The sequence below is a fragment of the Bos mutus genome, chromosome 5, assembly GCF_027580195.1.
Source record: "Bos mutus isolate GX-2022 chromosome 5, NWIPB_WYAK_1.1, whole genome shotgun sequence".
NCBI lineage: Eukaryota > Metazoa > Chordata > Mammalia > Artiodactyla > Bovidae > Bos > Bos mutus.
Window position 1 is genome coordinate 39,876,841 of NC_091621.1, and position 19,146 is coordinate 39,895,986.

General features: G+C 49.8%; 1 protein-coding gene across 2 annotated transcripts; it reads right to left on the minus strand.

The window, feature by feature from the left end:
* Positions 1-688: 688 nt before the first annotated feature.
* On the minus strand, positions 689-18,611 carry ENDOU (endonuclease, poly(U) specific). 2 transcript variants are annotated; one of them, XM_005905450.3, is made up of 11 exons: positions 18,362-18,611; positions 17,890-18,044; positions 13,020-13,142; positions 10,060-10,131; positions 9,378-9,512; positions 8,546-8,717; positions 7,738-7,937; positions 4,249-4,362; positions 3,524-3,630; positions 2,648-2,790; positions 689-1,795 (listed from the first exon to the last, which is right to left on the minus strand). In XM_005905450.3, exons 1-11 carry the CDS (start codon positions 18,406-18,408, stop codon positions 1,675-1,677), a joined length of 1,389 nt encoding a protein of 462 aa, XP_005905512.2. In that variant the 5' UTR covers positions 18,409-18,611; the 3' UTR covers positions 689-1,674. The 2 variants fall into 2 exon arrangements, with proteins under 2 accessions (XP_005905512.2, XP_070226068.1); XM_070369967.1 differs by lacking the exons at positions 13,020-13,142; positions 17,890-18,044; positions 18,362-18,611 and adding an exon at positions 10,366-10,562.
* Positions 18,612-19,146: the final 535 nt, after the last annotated feature.

Here is a 19,146-nt window from a genome sequence, read left to right on the forward strand (position 1 = left end):
TAAAATGCTGCATTTCCAATTGAGGGTGTACAGGTGTGATCTTTTTTTTGATTAGTATTATCATGGTATATTTTTCTTTATCCATTTTAAAGTGGATTTCCTGTAGATGACATAGTTAGGTCTCAGTTTTTTATTCACCCAGACAATCTCTGTTTTTTAATTAGTACATGTAGAACACTGACATTCAAAGTGATTACTGACATAGCTGGGTTAATATCTACCATATTCATTACAGTCTTCTGTTTGTTGCCCTTGTTCTTTGTTCCTAATTATGTCTTCTACTCTCTTCCTGCCTTTTATGCTTTTGAGTATTTTATATGATTTTATTTTCTCTCCTTTCTTAGCATGTCAGTTATACATATTTTTAACTTCTATAGTGGTTGCCATAGTTTGCAATACACATTTACAACTAATCCATGCCCACTTTCAAATAACACTGTGCCACTACATGGATAGTTAGTACTTTATAATGACAAAATAATTCCTTCCTCTGTCCCTTTTACCTGTCACAGATAAGCTTATATAATCAAATACATTGTTAGCTGCTATTATTATCTTGAATAAACTGTTATCTGTTAGATCATTTAAGAATCATAAAATAAAAGTTTTATCTTCACTTATTTCTTCTTTGACACTCTTTCCCCAAGCAGTTCAAGGGGGCCATATACAAAAACGAGACAGATTTCAAGTTTTCTTAAATGACTTTAATTGGAGACGCAAGACTCTAAAGCCTCACTCTGTGGGACAGCATTTGGTCCCCACTGCGGGTAGGGGAAAAATGCATGATTGAGGTTGAAATAGGGAGCCCCAGTCTCCCTGTCTTCCATTTTGGAGCTTATGCAAATTTTGGCTGCTGAATGAGACTTAAGATAATTATGTTAGCGATACCAAACTATAGGTTCCTTTCTTCTTCTGATGTAGAATCTTCCTCCTATGAGGAAAACTCTTCTACAAACTCTTTGGGATCAAAATTCAGTCCTGTAACTGCACTTAATATCTACAAATAGGAAATTTCTTGATGCAGTTACCTAGCTGCAAAAAAAAAAAAAAAAAAATCAGGCCTGGAGGAGTCTACTCCCTCTCCAGCCTACTCACTGCATCAGTCCTTACCCTCTCGCAGACCCTGTTCTTTAAGGTCTTTAAGACCATTTAAGGATGTAACCCTTGGAAAGACCAAACACCTGCCCTTGATCTCCATGGCCTGATTTCTTTGAAGCCCCAGTACAGGGGTGATTACAGTTTGCAGCGCTGTGTACACAGCCATTACGGTAATCTGGGATTTCTATCAGCCGTTCTTCCTAAGAACAATTGAAAACATCTTCACAGTAAAAATAGCATCAGGTTTGCCTTCTTACCAACCCCCAGAAGAGGAAGTGGAGCAAACCCCTTCCCTTTGTATTGAAAGGAAACATGAGACCTGGAGAGGTCAAGAACTTCTTCATGGTTCCATCTCCCTTCAAGGCAAAGAGCTATGGAGGGTCCCAACCTTCTATTTCCAAAGTGCTGGAGGACAAAGATTTGACTGTTTTTCTAACTTGTATAGTTTCCTTCTTTCCCATAGGAACGTTTCTGGATTGAGTCTCCTCTAATCCCATACCCTCCAGCGCAGAGCAAATAGCATCTCAGTCTGACAAGAACTCTCACGGCCCTCATAGGTCTTTCTGGCTTGAAGCTCTAATGGGTGGAGGACACCACATAGGCCGTTGCGATGTACTTCTTGCCATTTCCATAGGTTGACTTGTTCCAGGTATAGGTCTGGATGGCCAAGGGATGTCCACCCAGGCTCAACTGGCACCTGTGGGGAGAGATCACCAAATAATAGGGACTTGCTTCACCCCACCTCCATCTCCAGGCTGGAAGGATTGAGTTTAGCCCATGCAGAAGGGCTCTACCCTGTCTTACCCTTTAAGGGAGCTGCCACAGCTTGCTTCAGCCACTGCCTCCAGCTCCCTACATGCAGAGCGCCCTTTCAAAATCTGTCTTATTTTCTATCTTCTTAAAGAATACTGTTTCTCATCTTTCCTAGAGGAATATTCTCAAATCCAATTCTAGAGCTGAAAACCCCAGAAATGAAATGTTTGCTTAGGGTTTCAGAAGTGGTTGGACCCAGAGTCCTCAAATGTTAGAGAAGATGAGACCCCTGGTTTCCAGCTGTGCTCTCTGGGGCTCCAGTGTTCCCCCAAGCAGCCTCAGGGGCCAAATAGGGAGGCTTGCGTGCGTGTTCAGTCACTTCAGTCATGTCCGACTGTTCACAATCCTATGGACGGTAGCCAACCAGGTTCCTATGTCCATGGGATTCTCCAGGAAAGAATACTGGAGTAGGCTGTCATGCGCTCCTCCAGGGGATCTTCCTGACCCAGAAATCGAACCCACGTCACCTACATTGGCAGGTGGGTTCTTTACCACTAGTACTACCTGAGAAGTCTAGACAGGCTTGCAGCCCCCAGGGCAGTTCCATGTCCAACTGTTTGATACATTGAGCTCCTGCACAAGATTGCACTTGGAGAAGGAGGGGACATAGATCTGTTGCTGGGATGAGGGTTGGCAGCCATGTGACTGATCTCATCAACAGCTTCACAATCCAAGAGAGAAAACTGAGCCCCACAGCAGTGATTTGCCCACACCCTCCTGGGCCACCAGGACTTACACTTTGCCTGGCCTGGCGATGAAGCACAGGGAGTACAGCGCAAACTCAAACTCAGGGCTGCTGCCAATGAAAGCTGAGCCCACTTCCTTGTAGTACCCATCCCAGTTGAACTGCATGGCCAGCACGTCGGGGTAAGAATCCCACTGTAGAGAGAAGGATGGCAAAGAGGGTCTGGTGAGTGCCCCAACGCAGTCAAAGACAGGGGTGGCCAGGATGTGTCGGGGGCCCGTGGGGGCCCATGTGAGCTTTCTGGGGAGAGTGGATTCTCTAAATCAACAGAGGAAGCAGTCTGCCTGCTAAGGTGTCTGAGTTCCGCTCAGACCCTCTGTCTGGAAACACCATCTCACTTCTCCCAGGAAGGCCAGAGTCAGAATCCATGTGCCCAATGCCAGGGGAGCAGGGACATAACTGTTCCCAGTAGCCTTCACGCGTGGAAGAGGAAGACAGTTTAGTGTCCCCAAAATGTTTCCAGACTTAGGGCAGCACAGGTTTATAAAAACATAAGAAATTTAACTCAGACTAGCCAGACTGAAACTTCAGCGGACTGTACATTCTAAGGAAATTCAGGCAGCTGGTAATTGCATATCTTTGATTTTCCTCTCTGAGAATCCTCCCCTTCTACACTCTCCCATCCACAGAGGATGCCCTCTGTCTCCTCCTGCCCCCTGCACCTCGGGAGCCCTCACTGTTTGGAAGCATGCTGGCTGGATAAACCTACTTTCCAGCAAATAGGAAAGTCATATTCACAATCCCGGATGGGCTGCCAAAAGGGTCAGGGTGAGAGACAAGCCTGCCTGTTCAGAATGCAGAATGAGGACAGAAAGTCTGGGTGCTAACAAGGCTTTTCCAGCCTATGAGGTCAGCATCAGTACTCACAGGCCCATCATAGATGTGACTGTAATAGTCCACCAGGCCCTCCTTCTCCTGCATGTAGAAACGGATCCAGTTATGGAAGCCAGTGACCTTGCCTTTTTTGACTTCACCTATGATAGAGAGATCAAGGTGGGTGATCTGGGCCGCCCCTCCAACCTCTTTCCCTACTCCCATGCCAAGGCTGTCCCCCTTCTCTAGTCTCTGACTCCTAGAATGTCCACCCCAACTTCCTGGAGTCCCTCACATCCCTAACTCTCAGCTCAGGAAGCTCCCGCTACCCCGACCACCATTTCAGCTCAAGCCCTCGGGAGAGTTTCTTCCCCTGGCTGACCCTGGATCAATCTAAGATCCTCTAGCCATTTCCCTAGGAACAAGCCAGTTTTGGGGGGAGCTTGGCAGGGTGTGGCAGTGCAGGAAGAGAACATGTTCTTCTTGGGAAGCAGCCGGCCAAGTGCTGGAAGCAGAGGACCATTGGGAGGTAGACAACCATGGCCTCAAAGGCATCTCCCTTCCTATGTGTGCGCGTTGGGAGCCCCAGTGTCTGGGCTGCTTTCTCCCTCAGATGCTCCAGAAGAGACTGGTCCTCAAGAATGGCTCCTGAGTCCCCTCCCTCTTGGCCTACGAGCTGGTGTGGCTGCTGATTCAGCAGTGTGGCTGCTGCCCCATGCCTGAGGGAAGCATCCCTCTTCATCCCTCCACCTCCTTCTTCCCAAGCAGAGTAATCCCACCTGAGAAGACGTGCTCAAAGCCACTGGAGTCCCTCTCTTCTTTGCTTCTGGAATACAGCCCAAACCACATGTTTTTTAGGTCACTGACGAACTCCTGTTCCGAGCTGTAGCGGTCTGGGGAGAGGAGCACAGAGGACTTAGGAGAGGGGAAGGTGGGGCCAGGTCTTGGGAAGCAAGGCAGGGCCATCTGTCCCAACTTGACAAGAGGCAGGTGGTTCAGCCAATAAATGTAGTCAGTTGTTTGTTTAGCAATTATCTTTGGGGCACCTGTCCTGTGCCAGGCCCAGACCTGAAGGCTGAGGATTCAGCAGGGAATCACAAGGACAAGATCCCTGACTTTATAGTTTACATTCCAGTGGAGGAAACAAATGATAAACAAATAAACAGGATGATTTCAGATAAGTGCTATGAAGAAAATAAAGGAGATTATCCCATAATGACTGGAGGTGGGGATGGGGTGCTCTTCTAGAAAGCCAGAAAGGCCTCTCTGAGAAGGCACTAATCAGAGATCCGAAGGATAAGGAGTCAGCTGTACAAAGACCTGGGAGAAAGATTCTTACACGTAGAAGAAACAGCAGGTACAAAGGCTCCAGGACGCCTTGAACTTGATGTTCAAAGAGCTGAGAGTCTATGTGGGGGAGCATAGTGAGCAAGAGGAGAGAGTGGTGGGAGAGGGGGTCTGAGAGGCAGTCAGAAGTCAGCATACAAGGGTTGGAGCTTGATCAAAGAGTAATAATAACAAAAGTATTTTAGATTTACTATGTTATATGTGCCTGGCACTGTTTTAACTGCTTTAAATTCTCACATTGATTCTTCATGTCAGAGTGGTATCAGGCTTGGACTCCAAAATCACTGCCAACAGTGACTGCAGCCATGAAATTAAAAGACGCTTACTCCTTGAAAGAAAAGTTATGACAAATCTAGACAACATGTTAAAAAGCAGAGACATCACTTTGCCAACAAACGTCCGTATAGTCAAAGCAATGGCTTTTCCAGTAGTCATATACGGATGTGCGAGTTGGACCATAAATAAGGCTGAGCACCAAAGAATTGATGCCTTTGAATTGTGTGCTGGAGAAGACTTTTGAGAGTCCCTTGGACTGCAAGGAGATCAAACCAGTCAATCCTAAAGAAGTCAACCCTGAATATCCATTGGAAGGACTGATGCTGAAGCCCCAATAATTTGGGCAGTTGATATGAAGAGCTGACTCACTGGAAAAGACCCTGATGCTGGGAAAGGTTGAAGGCAGGAGGAGAAGGAGGCAGCAGAGGATAAGATGGTTGGATGGCATCACTGGCTCAGTGGGCATGAGCTGAGCAGACTCCAGGAGATGGTGAAGGACAGGGAAGCCTGGTGTACTGCAGTTCATAGGATCACATAGTTGGACAGGACTTAGCAACTGAACAACGACAACAATTCCTGGTGGAGGAAATGGGGGTGGAGAGTGGTGACATAAAGAGAAGAATCAAATATAACTCCTGGGCTTTGGGCACAAGTAACTGGATGAATTATGGAACTATGAATGAGATGGGGAAGACTGAGAAAGGAGCAGGTCTGTCTGGAGGAAGAGGCAGGAACTGTGAGTTCTCTTTACACTAAGCTCTGAGTAGATGCCAGTTAGGCAGGTGGAGATGTCAGAAAGGCCAGTGTGACCCAAAGGCAAGGTCAGGGCTGGGGATCTGAATTAGGGTGTGATCAAATACCAACGGTTTACTGCCTAGAATTATGAGAGGGGACACAGAAGATGTACCAGACATATTCCCTCCTTTCAAGGACTTAAAACATAGTTGGAAAACAAGACTAAAAATACATGACATACCACATAGCTGAGTACTTTGCCGTACAGTAGAAACTAACACTACATTATAAAGCAACTATACTCCAATAAGAATTAGTTTAAAAAAATAAAAATATATGATGTAACAGAGAACAGCTTCACAATCTGAATGACGACTGCTTTTCACTGAGTACTTTCCATGCATCAGTTTCCCAAGATCCCACTGCACAGACAATGCTCAGACAGGGTCCAAGGGTCAAAGGGCCCGGGGTCACTTGCTTCATTAACAAGTGAAACCAAGTCTCTCTGCTCCAAGGGTATTTTAGGACAGAGTCCAAACCCTTGCCACAAGCTGCGGCGAGTGCAGCTTCATAACGAGGTAGAATGTGAGCTAGAATGTGAGCTGGGATTTTAGGGAGAGAAGAATGTGAGGACTTTTGGATTTGGAGGGAGAGAAGGGAAGGCCTAGAATGTGAGCTAGAACTCTAAGGAGAAGTGGGATTTGGATAGGGAGAGAAGGGAAGGCCTAGAATGTGAGCTAGAACTCTAAGGAGAAGTGGGATTTGGATAGGGAGAGAAGGGAAGGCCGGGTGAGTAGTGGAAGAGCCTGCAGCAGCGCTGTCTCCACCTCCAAAATCGTCTCGCGTGTTTACCACAAAGAGGACACCAGGGGGCAGTGCAGGATCACACCCTCTTCGTAGGGTTTGCTTGTGTCACTGGCTTTACCTAAAAACAGTGTTACTAACCTAACCGGGCCACCGGAAGATGGAGCGCGGTGTCTGAGCAGAGGCCATCCCCCGCTCTCCCAGCCAGCAAGGGACGACCTGGCTGGAGCCGCCCCCAGGCCAGGCCCAGCTGCCTGGAGTTCAGGGAAGGAATTCAGAGGACACTAACAAACACACCCCGTGCCAAGAAGCCCTGAGGCCCAAACCATTTTTGGTCTGATTCGAATGTATCTCTATTGGAATCGTTCCAGCCAGAACCCTTCCCGGTAAAACTTCCTACTCTGAACCTTTGTTGATTTTCTGTTGCTGCTTCCCCAGCAAAAAAAAAAAAAAAAGAAGTGGGCCGGCCTCTTTCCTGGACTTAGTGCCTGAGAAGGGAGCATGAACAGGGACTCTTCGTGCCTGGCAAATGGTGCTGAGTCTGGGGTCCACTGAGGGGTCGGCGGGGCAGGGGTGACTCACAGCCTGCAGTGAACCCTGAGACTGAAATACACATGGGGGATAAACGAGGTGGCTGAAAGAAAGTGAAAATGTTAGCTGCTCAGTCATGTCCACTCTCTATGACCCCATGGACTGTAGCCCACCAGGTTCCTGTCCATGGGATTCTCCAGGCAAGAATACTGGAGTGGTTTGCCATTCCCTTCTCCAGGGGTTCTACCCGACCTAGGGATAGAACCGTTTCCTGCATTGCAGGCAGACTCTTTATCATCTGAGCCGCCAGGGAAGCCCCCTGGGGCTGAGATTAGGTTAAAAGACAGGATGACTCCCAAGCCAGGCAGAGGATTCTTCAGCTCCTGCTGGAGTCTGTGGGCTCCTCTCTCTGGCCCCTTCCCTGCCCCTTCCCAAGTGTACACTGGCCTCCACCTAAATCCTCACCTGCTCTCCTAACCTGCCCATCATGGACCCCCGTCCCCAGCAGGCGCACCCCGAGTCCTCAGGATGACCTCCCTCATGGGCCGGGGGGTAGGCCTCACTGCCTCACTCACTCTGCTGGTGGAGGAAGCCATAGAGTTCCTTCATGACGGCCGTCTTCATGATCTCTCTGAGGAAGGTGTCCTGCTCGGCCAGCTCCTGGGCTGTGAAGTGCTCCCCGCGGCCCGTGGCCCGCTGGTAGTTGTTGAGGAGGTTGAGGAAGGCGGAGTAGGTCGGCTTAGAGAAGAGCTTCTCATTGACATATGTGAAGAGCCTGGGGGAGGTAGAGGGAAGCCCAGTGAGAGGCCTGGACATGGAGCAGAAACACTCCAGAATGTCCAGATGCAGGGCAGGCATGTGAGGGTTGGGTGCAGAGGCAGAGTGGGGCCCTCAGATACTTCTGGGGACAATGCATGAGGTCACTCTTTTCTCTACTTCATCTTTTGGAAGGTCAGTTCTATTTTCAGCCAGTCTGTCCATCCTAAGTTCTATCATGTCTGACTCTTTGCAACCTATGGACTGTAGCCTGCCAGGCTCCTCTGTCCATGGGATTCTCCAAGCAAGAATACTGGAGTGGGTTGCCACTGGAGTGGCTTCTGGAAGGTACCTGCGAGGGGATGTTCGCAGATATCTCCGGAGGATCTTCCCAACCCAGGGATAGAACCTTAAGTCTCCTGCACTGGCAGATGGGTTCTTTAGCACTAGTGCTACCTGGGGAACCTCAGAAACCCTCCCACATGGATCCCCACAGGCCCTCAGGATGGCTTTATCTGTCTCCAGAGAACCAGTTTCCCCTCTGCCTTTGATCCTACCTGCCTTAGGAGATAAGAGCTGAGGCACCAAAGGAGGCAAAATTCAGGAAGATGCGTTCAGGGAACTCACGGCTCTGGGCAGCGGTCTACTTGGTCTCTGGTCTCTGAGGGCGAGATGCAGTTTTGGCTGTTGAGAACGATGTCTTCCTTCCGGGCTTTGTTGGTGTCTGCCCTGTAGATCTTCTCAGAGACACTCTGCAGTTCTTCCTTAGTTATGGCATCGCTGCTGTGGGAGAAGCCCTCTGAGAGGAATTGGGGGAGGGGTATCTCAGAGCTCGATGGAGGCCAGGGGGCAGGTAGCTATCTGCGAACATCCCCTCGCAGGTACCTTCCAGAAGCCAGCATCAGGGGAGGGGGCTGCAGTCAGGCACCCTAGTGACTGCAGGGCAGTGGCCTAGAGCCTGTTAGTCCCTCAGTCAAGTCTAACTCTTTGCGACCCCTGAACTATGGCTCACCAGGCTCCTCTGTCCGTGGAATTCTCCAGGCAAGAGTACTGAAGTGGGTAGCCATTTCTTCTCCAGGGGACCTTCCCAACCCAGGGATCAAACCCAGGGCTCCTGCATTGCAGGCAGATTCTTAACTGTCTGAGCCACCCAGGGAAGTCCTGAGAGCCTAAAGGATCCTTACACTTAGCACAAAATACCCACACGGTTCCCTGCCACTAGGAAGGTTTTTGCACTTTGGCAAGCATCAGGATCATCTGGAGGGTTTGTGAAAACATATCGGTGGGCCCCACCCCAGAGTTTCTGATTCTGTGGATCCGGGCTGAGCCCTAGAGCTTCCATTTCTAATAAATTCCCAGATTATGCTCATGCTACTGGTCCAGGGGCCACGCTTGGAGAACCATTGCTCTAGAGAGTCCCTCTGCCTCCCGGCTATGCTAAAGGGAGAGGGAGACTGACCATGGCCACACAGGCTCTCAAAATCCTCGCAGCAGTTTCCAAACTCTGGGCAGCGGGCATTACAGTGGCATGAGTGGTGTTTGTCAAAGGCCTCCAGGCAGCGGCCCTGGCAGGAGTTGGGTGCCAAATACAAGCCTGAGAAGACAGAGAGGAGGTGTGTCCTGAGCAGACCGCTAGGGGTCGCTCTGTCGTGTCAGCAGCCAGGCCACGCCCCCTCCCCCAGCCCACCCTCTACTGCCAGCCCCGCCACCCCATCCCTACCCGCTACCAGCCTCGCTCTCCTGCTTCCTATTAAAGAACTCCAGGGAAGGAAAACAAACAAGCTTAATTGGTGCACACCCTTCACAGTCAGGAAGTCCTTTCTGATGCTGAACTCTCCTTTCAGGCCTGTTGTTTTTATAATCTTCCCTCTCTAAAAATAAAATCTCTTAACCCTCCCTCTCCCTCTTGCAGGCTTCAGACTCTTTCCTGCCTAACCCCCCAGCTCACTGAGGACCCCAGGGCTTCCTCCTGCCCAGGCCTCAAGAGTCCAGTGAGCCCCTCACCACCTCCAGGTGCTAGATTTGGGGTCCTGGCTGGCTTAGACCCAGGCCTATTGCTGTTGACATGGCTGACCTCTCCTTGCCCCATCCTGTGTCCCTTGTCCTTTCCCAAAGGCCCCCCTTTGCAGAGGCAGACTCACTGCTAGCCGGAGCGCCCTCTGTCTCCTCTTCCAGTTCCAGGAATAGCTCTGGTTCTTTGGGATTCTCTTCAGCTGTAGGTCAGAGAAGTAAAGTCACCAGTCACCCCCAAGGGGCCCCTCCTCTTTATCCCTGGTTCTCAGTCCTCCCAACCAAGCATGTGCAGTGGAAAAAAATACAAAACAGGGGCTTGGATACAACATACAAGTACCAGGTGAAGGAGGAGGAAAATAGAAAATGTGAGACAGAGGGGGATTGAAAACCATTCTAAAACATGAAAGAACATCCCCAGGCATGACCTTCCTCACCATTTACCCTTCTGGTACTCAGTGTTGCTGTTCGGTTACTAAGTCGCCTCCGATTCTTTTGCAACCCCGTGGACTGTGGCCCACCAGGCTCCTCTGTCCATAGAGTTCTCCAGGCAAGGATACTGGAGTGGGTTACCATTTCTTCTCCAGGGAATCTTCCCAACCCAGGCATCAAACCCACATCTCCTGCATTGGCAGGCAGATTCTTTACCACTGAGCCACCAGGGAAGCCTGGTGGAGAAGGAAATGGCAACCCACTCCAGTATTCTTGCCTGGAGAATCCCATGGACGGAGGAGCTTGGTGGGCTGCAGTCCACAGGTCGCAAAGAGTCGGACACGACTGAGCGACTTCACTTTCACTTTCACCAGGGAAGCCTGGTATTCAGTGTGCTCATCCGTAAAAACGAGAGTGGGGACAAAAAGTGGTCCCTTCTGGGATGAAAACTCTGAGGTTGGTATGACTTTTCTTTAATATAAATTGATAGATGGATAGGCTTGAATCCCCCAAATGACGAGGCCCTCACTTAGGAACATCCCTTACCTATAATAACTCCCAGGGTCAAGGGTGAACTTCTCCCAGGCCTCAGGGAATAAGAACTGTTTCCTGAGTTACCAACTTCCCTTCTTTCTTCACAGTTGCACTTGGCAATGGCCAAAGGCTGCGTTTGGGGGAAGGGCGTTCAGAAAAGCACATTCCTACTGTGCCCCACCCCCTTGCCTGCAAGCAGATTGACTGCAGCCTGAGCTCTAGGCGGAGAATAATGGAGTGGGGGTGGGGAGGAAGAGGAAGGCTTGACCTGGGGACTCAGCTCCTCTCTCCTCACAGAGTGGAATAAATTCCACCGCTCAAAGCCAACACTATTACAAAGTGCTTCAGAATCGGTTAGTGTGTTCACCACATAGTGTGGGTTATTACCATCAGACCCATGTCTGTGTGCTAAGTCGCTTCAGTCGTGTCCAGCTCTGCAACCCCAGGGACTGTAGCCTGCCATGCTCCTCTGTCTGTGGGATTCTCCAGGCAAGAATACTGGAGTGGGTTGCCATACCCTCCTCCAGGGGATCTTCCTCCTACATTGGCAGGCGGGTTCTTTGGCACTAGCACCACCTGGGAAGCCCATCAGAGCCACTGGGCAGGTTATTCACTGTCAACAAACATCTCCCTCCAATCACTTGCTTTCTGCCAGCCTGGTTAATGTTGACAATCCACAGGGTTCTTAACTCAGCCACACTTTATGCTGAATAGATTTCTGTGAGCTAATCTAGGGTCTCAACCATCATTTATAATATTTTTTCTATAGGAAAAGGGCTCTGAGTTGCACATCAGGGAGACGGATGAAATGGTTGCTAAGCTGAGTATGTTGAAATGGCAGGCTGATGGTCCACGGTGAACAAGCCACCCTGTGTCTGCTGAATGGGGCCCGGGGCGGCAGAGAAGGGCTGGGTCTGGTTCTGGCACTGAGCTCTGGGCCTGGGTTTCCCTGCCTGGACCTGACAGCAGCAGTGCTAGTGCACTGGCGTTTTTGTGCAAATCGAATCAGCGCTCCTCAGGGTGGAAGCACCTCCGACGGCACACGGCTGGGTCAGCGGAGACCACGCTCGGGCAAATTAGGAAAAAGTACTCCTATCTCTCAGCAGACACAGCTCTTCACCAAGACACGTGGCTTAGCGAGGATACAGATTCAACTTTGGTTCAGCTTGCCTTCTCAATCAGAGGCTCTTGTGCAGTACACGACACACACAACTGTATGCAGCTGGCCGTTAGGTACCAGGGCTTCAGTGACCATGTTTTCCAAGCTGGGAGTCGGGGCATATGAGTGGACAGTAAACAGCAGAAGACCATTTACCTAGGTGTCTAAAACATTGGAAGCATCAAAATAAGAGAATTGTTCAAAATGAGTTTTGCAAATTTAAAACTGGGTAGTTAGAATAGCAGAACAACTGGCTTTTGAGGGTGGTACTTGTTCTGCTTAACCCTTGGCCTAGGAATGATGTGCAGCCACTCAGTCCACTCGTGGTAGGAAAAGTGAAAGTGTTAGCCGCTCAGTTGTGTCTGACTCTTTGCGACCCCATGGATTGTATTCCCCCAGGCTCCTCTGTCCGTGGGATTCTCCAGGCAAGAATACTGGAATGGGTAGCCATTCCCTTCTCCAGGGGATCTTCCTGACCCAGGGATCAAACCTGAGGCTTCCATATTGCAAGCAGATTCTTTACCATCTGAGCCACTGGGGAAGCCCTGTGATAGGAAGAGTGGTGTGAATTGTGACGGTCATTGACACCCTGTGGTCTTCCTGGTGGCGTGCAAGTTGGGAAAGTTCACTACCATTTGTTTACTTTTGCAAATAATAATTGGTAATGTCATATATGCTAAAATGATACTTTCATCTTTTCACTTTTTTTTTTTAATTCCTTAAACTTTCCAGATATTAATCCTAATAGTTCAGACAGATGTTCCAGGTAAATGACTTCTATTTTAAGTTGGGGTCTTACATTGGGGACATCCTAATCCTCTTCAGGTCCTTTGAGCACCGTGATCAGTCTGGAACTCTGCTCTGGATAGCTGGACATCCTGGCTGGCAGTCCCTCCAGCAGGCTAGATGTGGTCATGGCCTGGTCTGCTGTACCTCCCAGACCCTTCACCCCACAAGGAGGCTCACCTGTACACAGCTGCTCATAGTCTTCACAGCAGTCCCCGTGCTGGGGACACCGGCGGTCACACTGGCAGACAGCATCCCGGTCAAATCTCTCATTACAGCGAGATGCGCATGACTCCCTTTTGCCTACGGTCAGTAAAGGTCAGACTCAGCTCCTTGGGGATTCTACTCTGCTCATCACAGTACCCTCTGCAGGAGGGTTCACAGACAGGGACGGGGACTTACCTAGCAGGAAAGGTCATTACTAGCTGCCAGGGATAAGTACCCACACAGCCTCCCATGCCTCTCCCGCACTGCCCACGAGCCATCACCCACCACCCACTGACTATTGCAGGGCTCATAATATAGACCAGGACCACAAACTCAGATGCCTACTGTACTAGACCTGTAACACAAACGAGTCAAGAGCAGGGAGGCAGTAGAAAGAGGTGGGGACTGTGACAGACTCAGAAACAATGCCCTGCCTGAGACTGGCAGCCACTAGCAGCTCCAGCCAATTGTCGCCATTTGGGATGCAGGCTAAGTGTTGCCAGAGCCTCCAGTTTTTTTTTTTTTTCAACAGAAGCCTTCATTTTTATGTAAATTTTCCAATTTTAAAAAATTCGGAGAGACCAAAGAAAGAGGTCTGTGGGCTGGGCTTGGCCCAGAAACCATCATTCCCCTGTCACGTTGAGGATGGTGGATCACGGCTGTTCTAACGACCCCACCTGTCTTCTCCCCATGACTCATTCCCTGCCTGTCCATCCTGTCCCTTTTACATCTTCTGGTTCTTTGTTCTTTCCTCCCCTTAGCCTGGTCTCTCTGCACCTCCTTCCCCACTTGTTACAGCTTTCTGTCTCTTCTGGTCTTGGGAATGTGTTTGGATTAGTTTCGCTCAGGGTGGGGACTGAGGTGGGTGTGGGTGAGAATTGGGCTTTGGAACAAGAGCTGTTATGCAACCACAGACCACATCCCTTGCTCCAGCCAAATGACTTGCAGAAGCAAGCTTTTGGTCACATAAGGGGCATAAGACAAGAAAGTTTAAAAGAAATGGTACAAACCCACCACCACTGCTAAAAAAACAAGCCCACCACAGCAAAGACAGTGGAAGGGGGTGAGCCAGGTCAAGCTGGCTGCGCTCTCTTTCCTTCCACTCTAGGCTTTAAGGGTGATAACACAGCCTTTGTTTCCACTTGAGGTCCCTGAGGTTTGGATTTAGCGGGTTCTGGGTTTAGGGTCAGGCTGTGGGTTACAGAGAATGTCAGATCAGAGTCAGAGTCACGTTTAACACTGGAATTTGTATGAATGAAAAAACTTAAACCTAATTTTAGCCAGCGATTGGGGCTTGTTAGGTTTAGATGAAGAGCTACAGTTAGGATTTGGGCTTGAGTTAATTACTGGTAAAAATAACAATTTTGCATTGCTGTCTGGATAAGGAATGAGGAGTAGGTCTAAAACCACATTCAGGGTTGAGGAATGTGTCAAGACCAGGAGAGGACAAATAATCCCAATTTTGCCTTAGATAAGATTGGGGTTTGGTCCTGGCTGCTGTTTCCCACAGGTATAGCATCGCTTAGGGTGGAGGTGGAGACGAGGGCTATGGGCTGGGTTACTAGTTTGGGATTAGGGCTTACACTATTCTAATGAGGGTGACACAGCAGAGAGGCCAAGAACCCAGAGTCTGGCACCAAACTGCTTGAGGCTGGAATTCTAGTTCTGCTGCTTTCTAGCTACGTGTTCTTGGGCAAGTTAATTTACCTGCTGTGCCCCAGGTTCCTTCTCTGTAAAAGTGTGACAATAATGGAGCCCATCTCATAGAATATTCATAAGAATTCAATGAGCTAATTTTTGTAAAGCACTTAAGACACGGCAGGACACATTAGTAGCACCACGTAAGTGTTAAATAAATAAGCGGTCAGCATTCCACGCCCATCTTCAAGGTGGTAAGTGTCCACACTGGCTGGAGCAGTCTTCCCTGTCTACATGCCTGATCTAGCTGACTGCCTCCCTGGGTTTCAGCCAGGCCATCCCTTGGGCCGACAGTTTCTAGCTGACATCATTGCTATGGGTCTGTGTCCTTTACATCAAAGAGGTTCTTTACATCATGTCAGGGTTAACCCAGGTTCTGAGGCAACTTCACCTAAAGGGCCTCCAAAGTGGCCAGAAAGGCAGAGCCAGTGAATCGTCCCTAGAGAAGACCGGGTCAAGGCCACTCGTCCCTCCAAGCCCAGGGGAATGCCCCCTGAATCTTAAGTGATGCTCCCTTGGAGCCCACATGCAAAGAACTTAAGGAGAAGTTTTCAGCCCAGAAGGAAGACTGTGTCAGCTGCCTGTTCAGTTAGCCTGGCAGTACACCCAGAATCCAAAGGGAGAGAACTCAGACAAATCAGGACAACCTTCTTAAATGGGCCAGATCAGCAGAGTCCAAGGAAGGAATTCACTCCAGTCCAGCAGCTGGCGCCAGTTGAGAAGGGCAGTAAGTGAATGGTCAGCTCTGTAGAGCTCAGGAGGACACCCCACACTGGCCCTGGCTGAGTGAACTCTTTCATCTCTATTCAAGAGATTTGTCATCACTGGAAACCCCGAGCCAGAGATCCTTTACATGTCCCTGTAAACCTGACCATCTGCTTTAAGAGGACCTTGGGGTGTGAGGGAATGGGGAGGGGGTTGGGAGAGACTTTTCCTCATAGGCCTCTCTGCTATATCTGTTCTGGGGACCCTCTGGGAACTAGTCACCATGACTATTTACTCCAGTGCTCCCAGCCCACAGCTCCGATCCACACAAACCCTCTGTGTACACCTCGCTCACCAGCTAGGCACCTGAATCACTGCTCCAGTAACCCTCTTGCCCATCTCTCTAACTCTCTTTTTTTTTTCGTACTCTATTTTGGCCTTTCTTTACCTTCACAGAGCTTATCAACAAAGCTTCACAGAGCTTATCACCCACCCCCCCACCTCTGGCCAACAATCCCTACATGAAATGCTAAATTTCTCTACACTCCAAAACTCAAATGTGCCAGAATGCCCACCCCCTCTCCATACTGCCCATCAAGAAACTTGGTCCCAAGCCTGGGTGTCCCCTATATGACAGTTCTCCACCCCTCTGATGTTTAGGGAATCCTACATCCGTGCTTCTCTGGGGGCCCCAGGTGCTGTTTCCATGGAGATCTAGCCCACCAAGATGATTCACTTCCAGCCTCAATTCACCTGAAATAACCGAGGACCTAAGACTGGCTCCCACGCTATTCATACTCGCATCTAAGTTCTAAGATGTTGGCAGAAGACAGACAAGAACTGAGCCCCATTCTCCCACTTTAGGAAAGAAGGAGGCATCACCCACTGGACCCTGACTTCTCCATCAGTCCCGCAGCAGGATCAGACCACCAGCCCCAGGGGCAAGGGCTCCACCTTGCCTTTCTGAAGCCACTGTTGCGTCTGCCCTCAGGAATACCCCCCAGGGACCAAATGTCTCCAGTTGCTCTCATCTCCTGCGACTGGGATGCCCCAACCCCAGGGCCACTGCTTCACACTAACCCTGAAGCTCTACACCCTCCCTCCGTCTCTAGCACGAGCTCTGCACCAGCCGGGCTGGCTGCTCTGCCATGTGTGCGGGAGTGGAGGTACAGCATCCCAGCCAGTGGGGAGGCCTGGGAAAGACTTCCCCCTCCAAAGTCTTTTCATTTAGTTTATTTGGTGGTCTCCTTACCCAAAACCTTGTGGGAAATGATTCCAAGACTAAATTCTGTATTTATATAAATTATTTTATGTAAATAAGTATTTATTATATCATATTAATATGATTAATATACTATATTATAATACAGGTAAAGTATACATGATTTTATATGTATTTACATTACAGGCTTCCCTGGTGGCTCAGGGGTAAAGAATCTGCCTGCCAGTGCAGGAGACTCAGGTTCAATCCCTGGGTCAGGAAGATCCCCTGGAGAAGGAAGTAGCACCCAGCTCCGGTATTCTTGCCTGAGAAATCCCATGGAGAGAGGAGCCTGGTGGCCTACAGTCCATGAGGTCACAAAGAATCAGGTACGACTGAGTGACTAAATGACAATTTATAATCACAATCATAATCAAAGACCCAATTCTTTGAGATATCATTCCATGTAGGGTGCTTCTGATATATTATCTTATTTAATCCTTATGACAGTCCTGTGTAGGAACACCCTGGTGGGGTGCAATGGGTATCAAGCTCGGATTCTTTCTCCTCTGGGCAGAGGAGGCTTCCCACCACACCCCTCAGCTCAGCCCCCTCCCTTGGCACTCTCCCTGCTCACCCAGTAACCACCAGTTAACACAGCAGCATCAGCACCTGTCCCCTACCGAACAGGAACGTGTTCCCATCCTCAACACTGGTCCCATCCCTGCACCACTAGTACCTGGGGGCCTGGACCTTTCTCCACTTTAGGTCCTCTACCAGGGATGAAATGGAGTCCTCTGACCACGTGGCCTGCCTCCTGGTCAGAGGCTCTATCCCTGGAGCCTGCCCACCGACTAAGGCTTCGTAGGGAAAAGTCCCACCCAGACAACTCACCCCTCACCCAGGTAGCAGAGGAAGTGACCAAGGGTGGCCAGGCCACGCAAACCTAGCCAGTCACAGTCCAGCTTCACACCATATGGTGGCCTTGAAAAACAAAACCTTGGTGAAATCAAGTCAAGCTGGACCAGGGTTGTTTGAGGCTCATCTTCTAAGGTGTCCCTGGCCCATCAGTCTAGTAGCTCCCTTCACACAGCCCATCTACTCCAGAGGCAACTCCTGCCTCACACCAAGGCTTTTGGACAGAGCTGGCCCTCCCTTATCTCACGACCCTCACGCTCTCCCTCCCAGGTCCCCCAGCTCTCTGCAGGACCCCTGTCATCCCCACCAGCAGTGACTTACCGGCCCAGGCCAGGCCACAGAGAATGGCCACTGTCAGGGGGACACAGGCCCTCATGGTGTCCAGTCGGAGGCCAGAAGGAGATGGCTGGTGGACTCTGACTAGCGTCCACGTGAATGTCACCGTTCTCAGGTGAGCCTTCTGGCCCAGGCTGGTCCTTTTAAAGACATCAGATCTCGTGGATCTGGTGCTTCCAGATCCTTTCAGGAAGGAAAAAAAGGGAGGGAGGGACTCCAGATGGAAGGAGGCGGGGAGGGGGTGGGGCCTGACAGCTGTTTGAAGCCAGAGGCAAGGTGACTAAGGAGGCAGGTAACGCCAGATGTTTAGAACAGGTAATGCTAGCTGTTCGTAGCTTAGAAAATAGGCCATGCAAGCAGGCACAGCAACTCGGGCCTAGTTTGGGGGGGTTCTCTGTCCAGGTGAGGAGAACTCATGGGCTTGTCTCTGGGTGATATCTTCTAAACATCCACCTACCTGAAAGCCAAGGGTCTGACCTTCCAAGGGGCTATGACTGGCTCCATCTTTGAACTCCAGGTGCTCAGCTTGAGGAATATAGTGAAAAGATCATTATGTGTTAGACAAATAGTAAGTGCTTAAGCAAGCTTTGGGCTTCCCTCGTAGCTCAGTGGATAAAGAATCTGCCTGCAATGCAGGAGACCTGGGTTCGATTCCTGGGTTGGAAAGATCCCCTGGAGAAAGAAATGGCAACCCACTCCAGTATTCTTGCCTAGAGAATCCCATAGACAGAGGAACCTGGTAGGCTACAGTCCATGGGGTCGCAAGAGTCAGACACGACTTAGCAATTACACCACCACCACCAAGCAAGGTTTGGGGCACCGGAAGGAGTGATCTAGGAGACATGGGTCAGAAACAAGTGCTGCTTTTACTACATCAAGCTGCACATAGCTACCTCATCCTTGAAATATCATGCAAATGGGCCTCTACTCTTACTGAGTCAGCATCTCAGGTTTTACCTGTTTTAGGTTCTCCCAAGCTCCAGGTTTATGAGGCTGGGGAGGGCAAGAGGCCTCTTAAAGGCTGCAGAAGGACCATCCTTCCCCTCCTCCTTCATCCTCATCCCCGTTACATTCCTCTCCCCCACGGACCGACCCCGCAAGACACAAGGCCCTCAGGACTCCCATCATCCCAGGCCCAAGGGCAGAGATGCAGCAACAAAGAGCTTCCAAGTTCTCCCCTCCTAATAAAGGTAAAATCTTCTAAGTAAAATGCCCTTTCCAGAAAGAGCCCTGCATGGAGAT

Excerpts from the sequence above, each read along its gene's own strand:
- ENDOU (XM_005905450.3), bottom strand. The coding sequence starts at position 18,408 with ATGGAGCCAGTCATAGCCCCTTGGAAGGTCAGACCCTTGGCTTTCAG. Across the intron at positions 10,132-13,019 it reads CTATGAGCAGCTGTGTACAG|CTGAAGAGAATCCCAAAGAA; the intron begins GTGAGCCTCCTT and ends TCTGACCTACAG. Across the intron at positions 3,631-4,248 it reads CTTTGAGCACGTCTTCTCAG|GTGAAGTCAAAAAAGGCAAG; the intron begins GTGGGATTACTC and ends TCTCTATCATAG.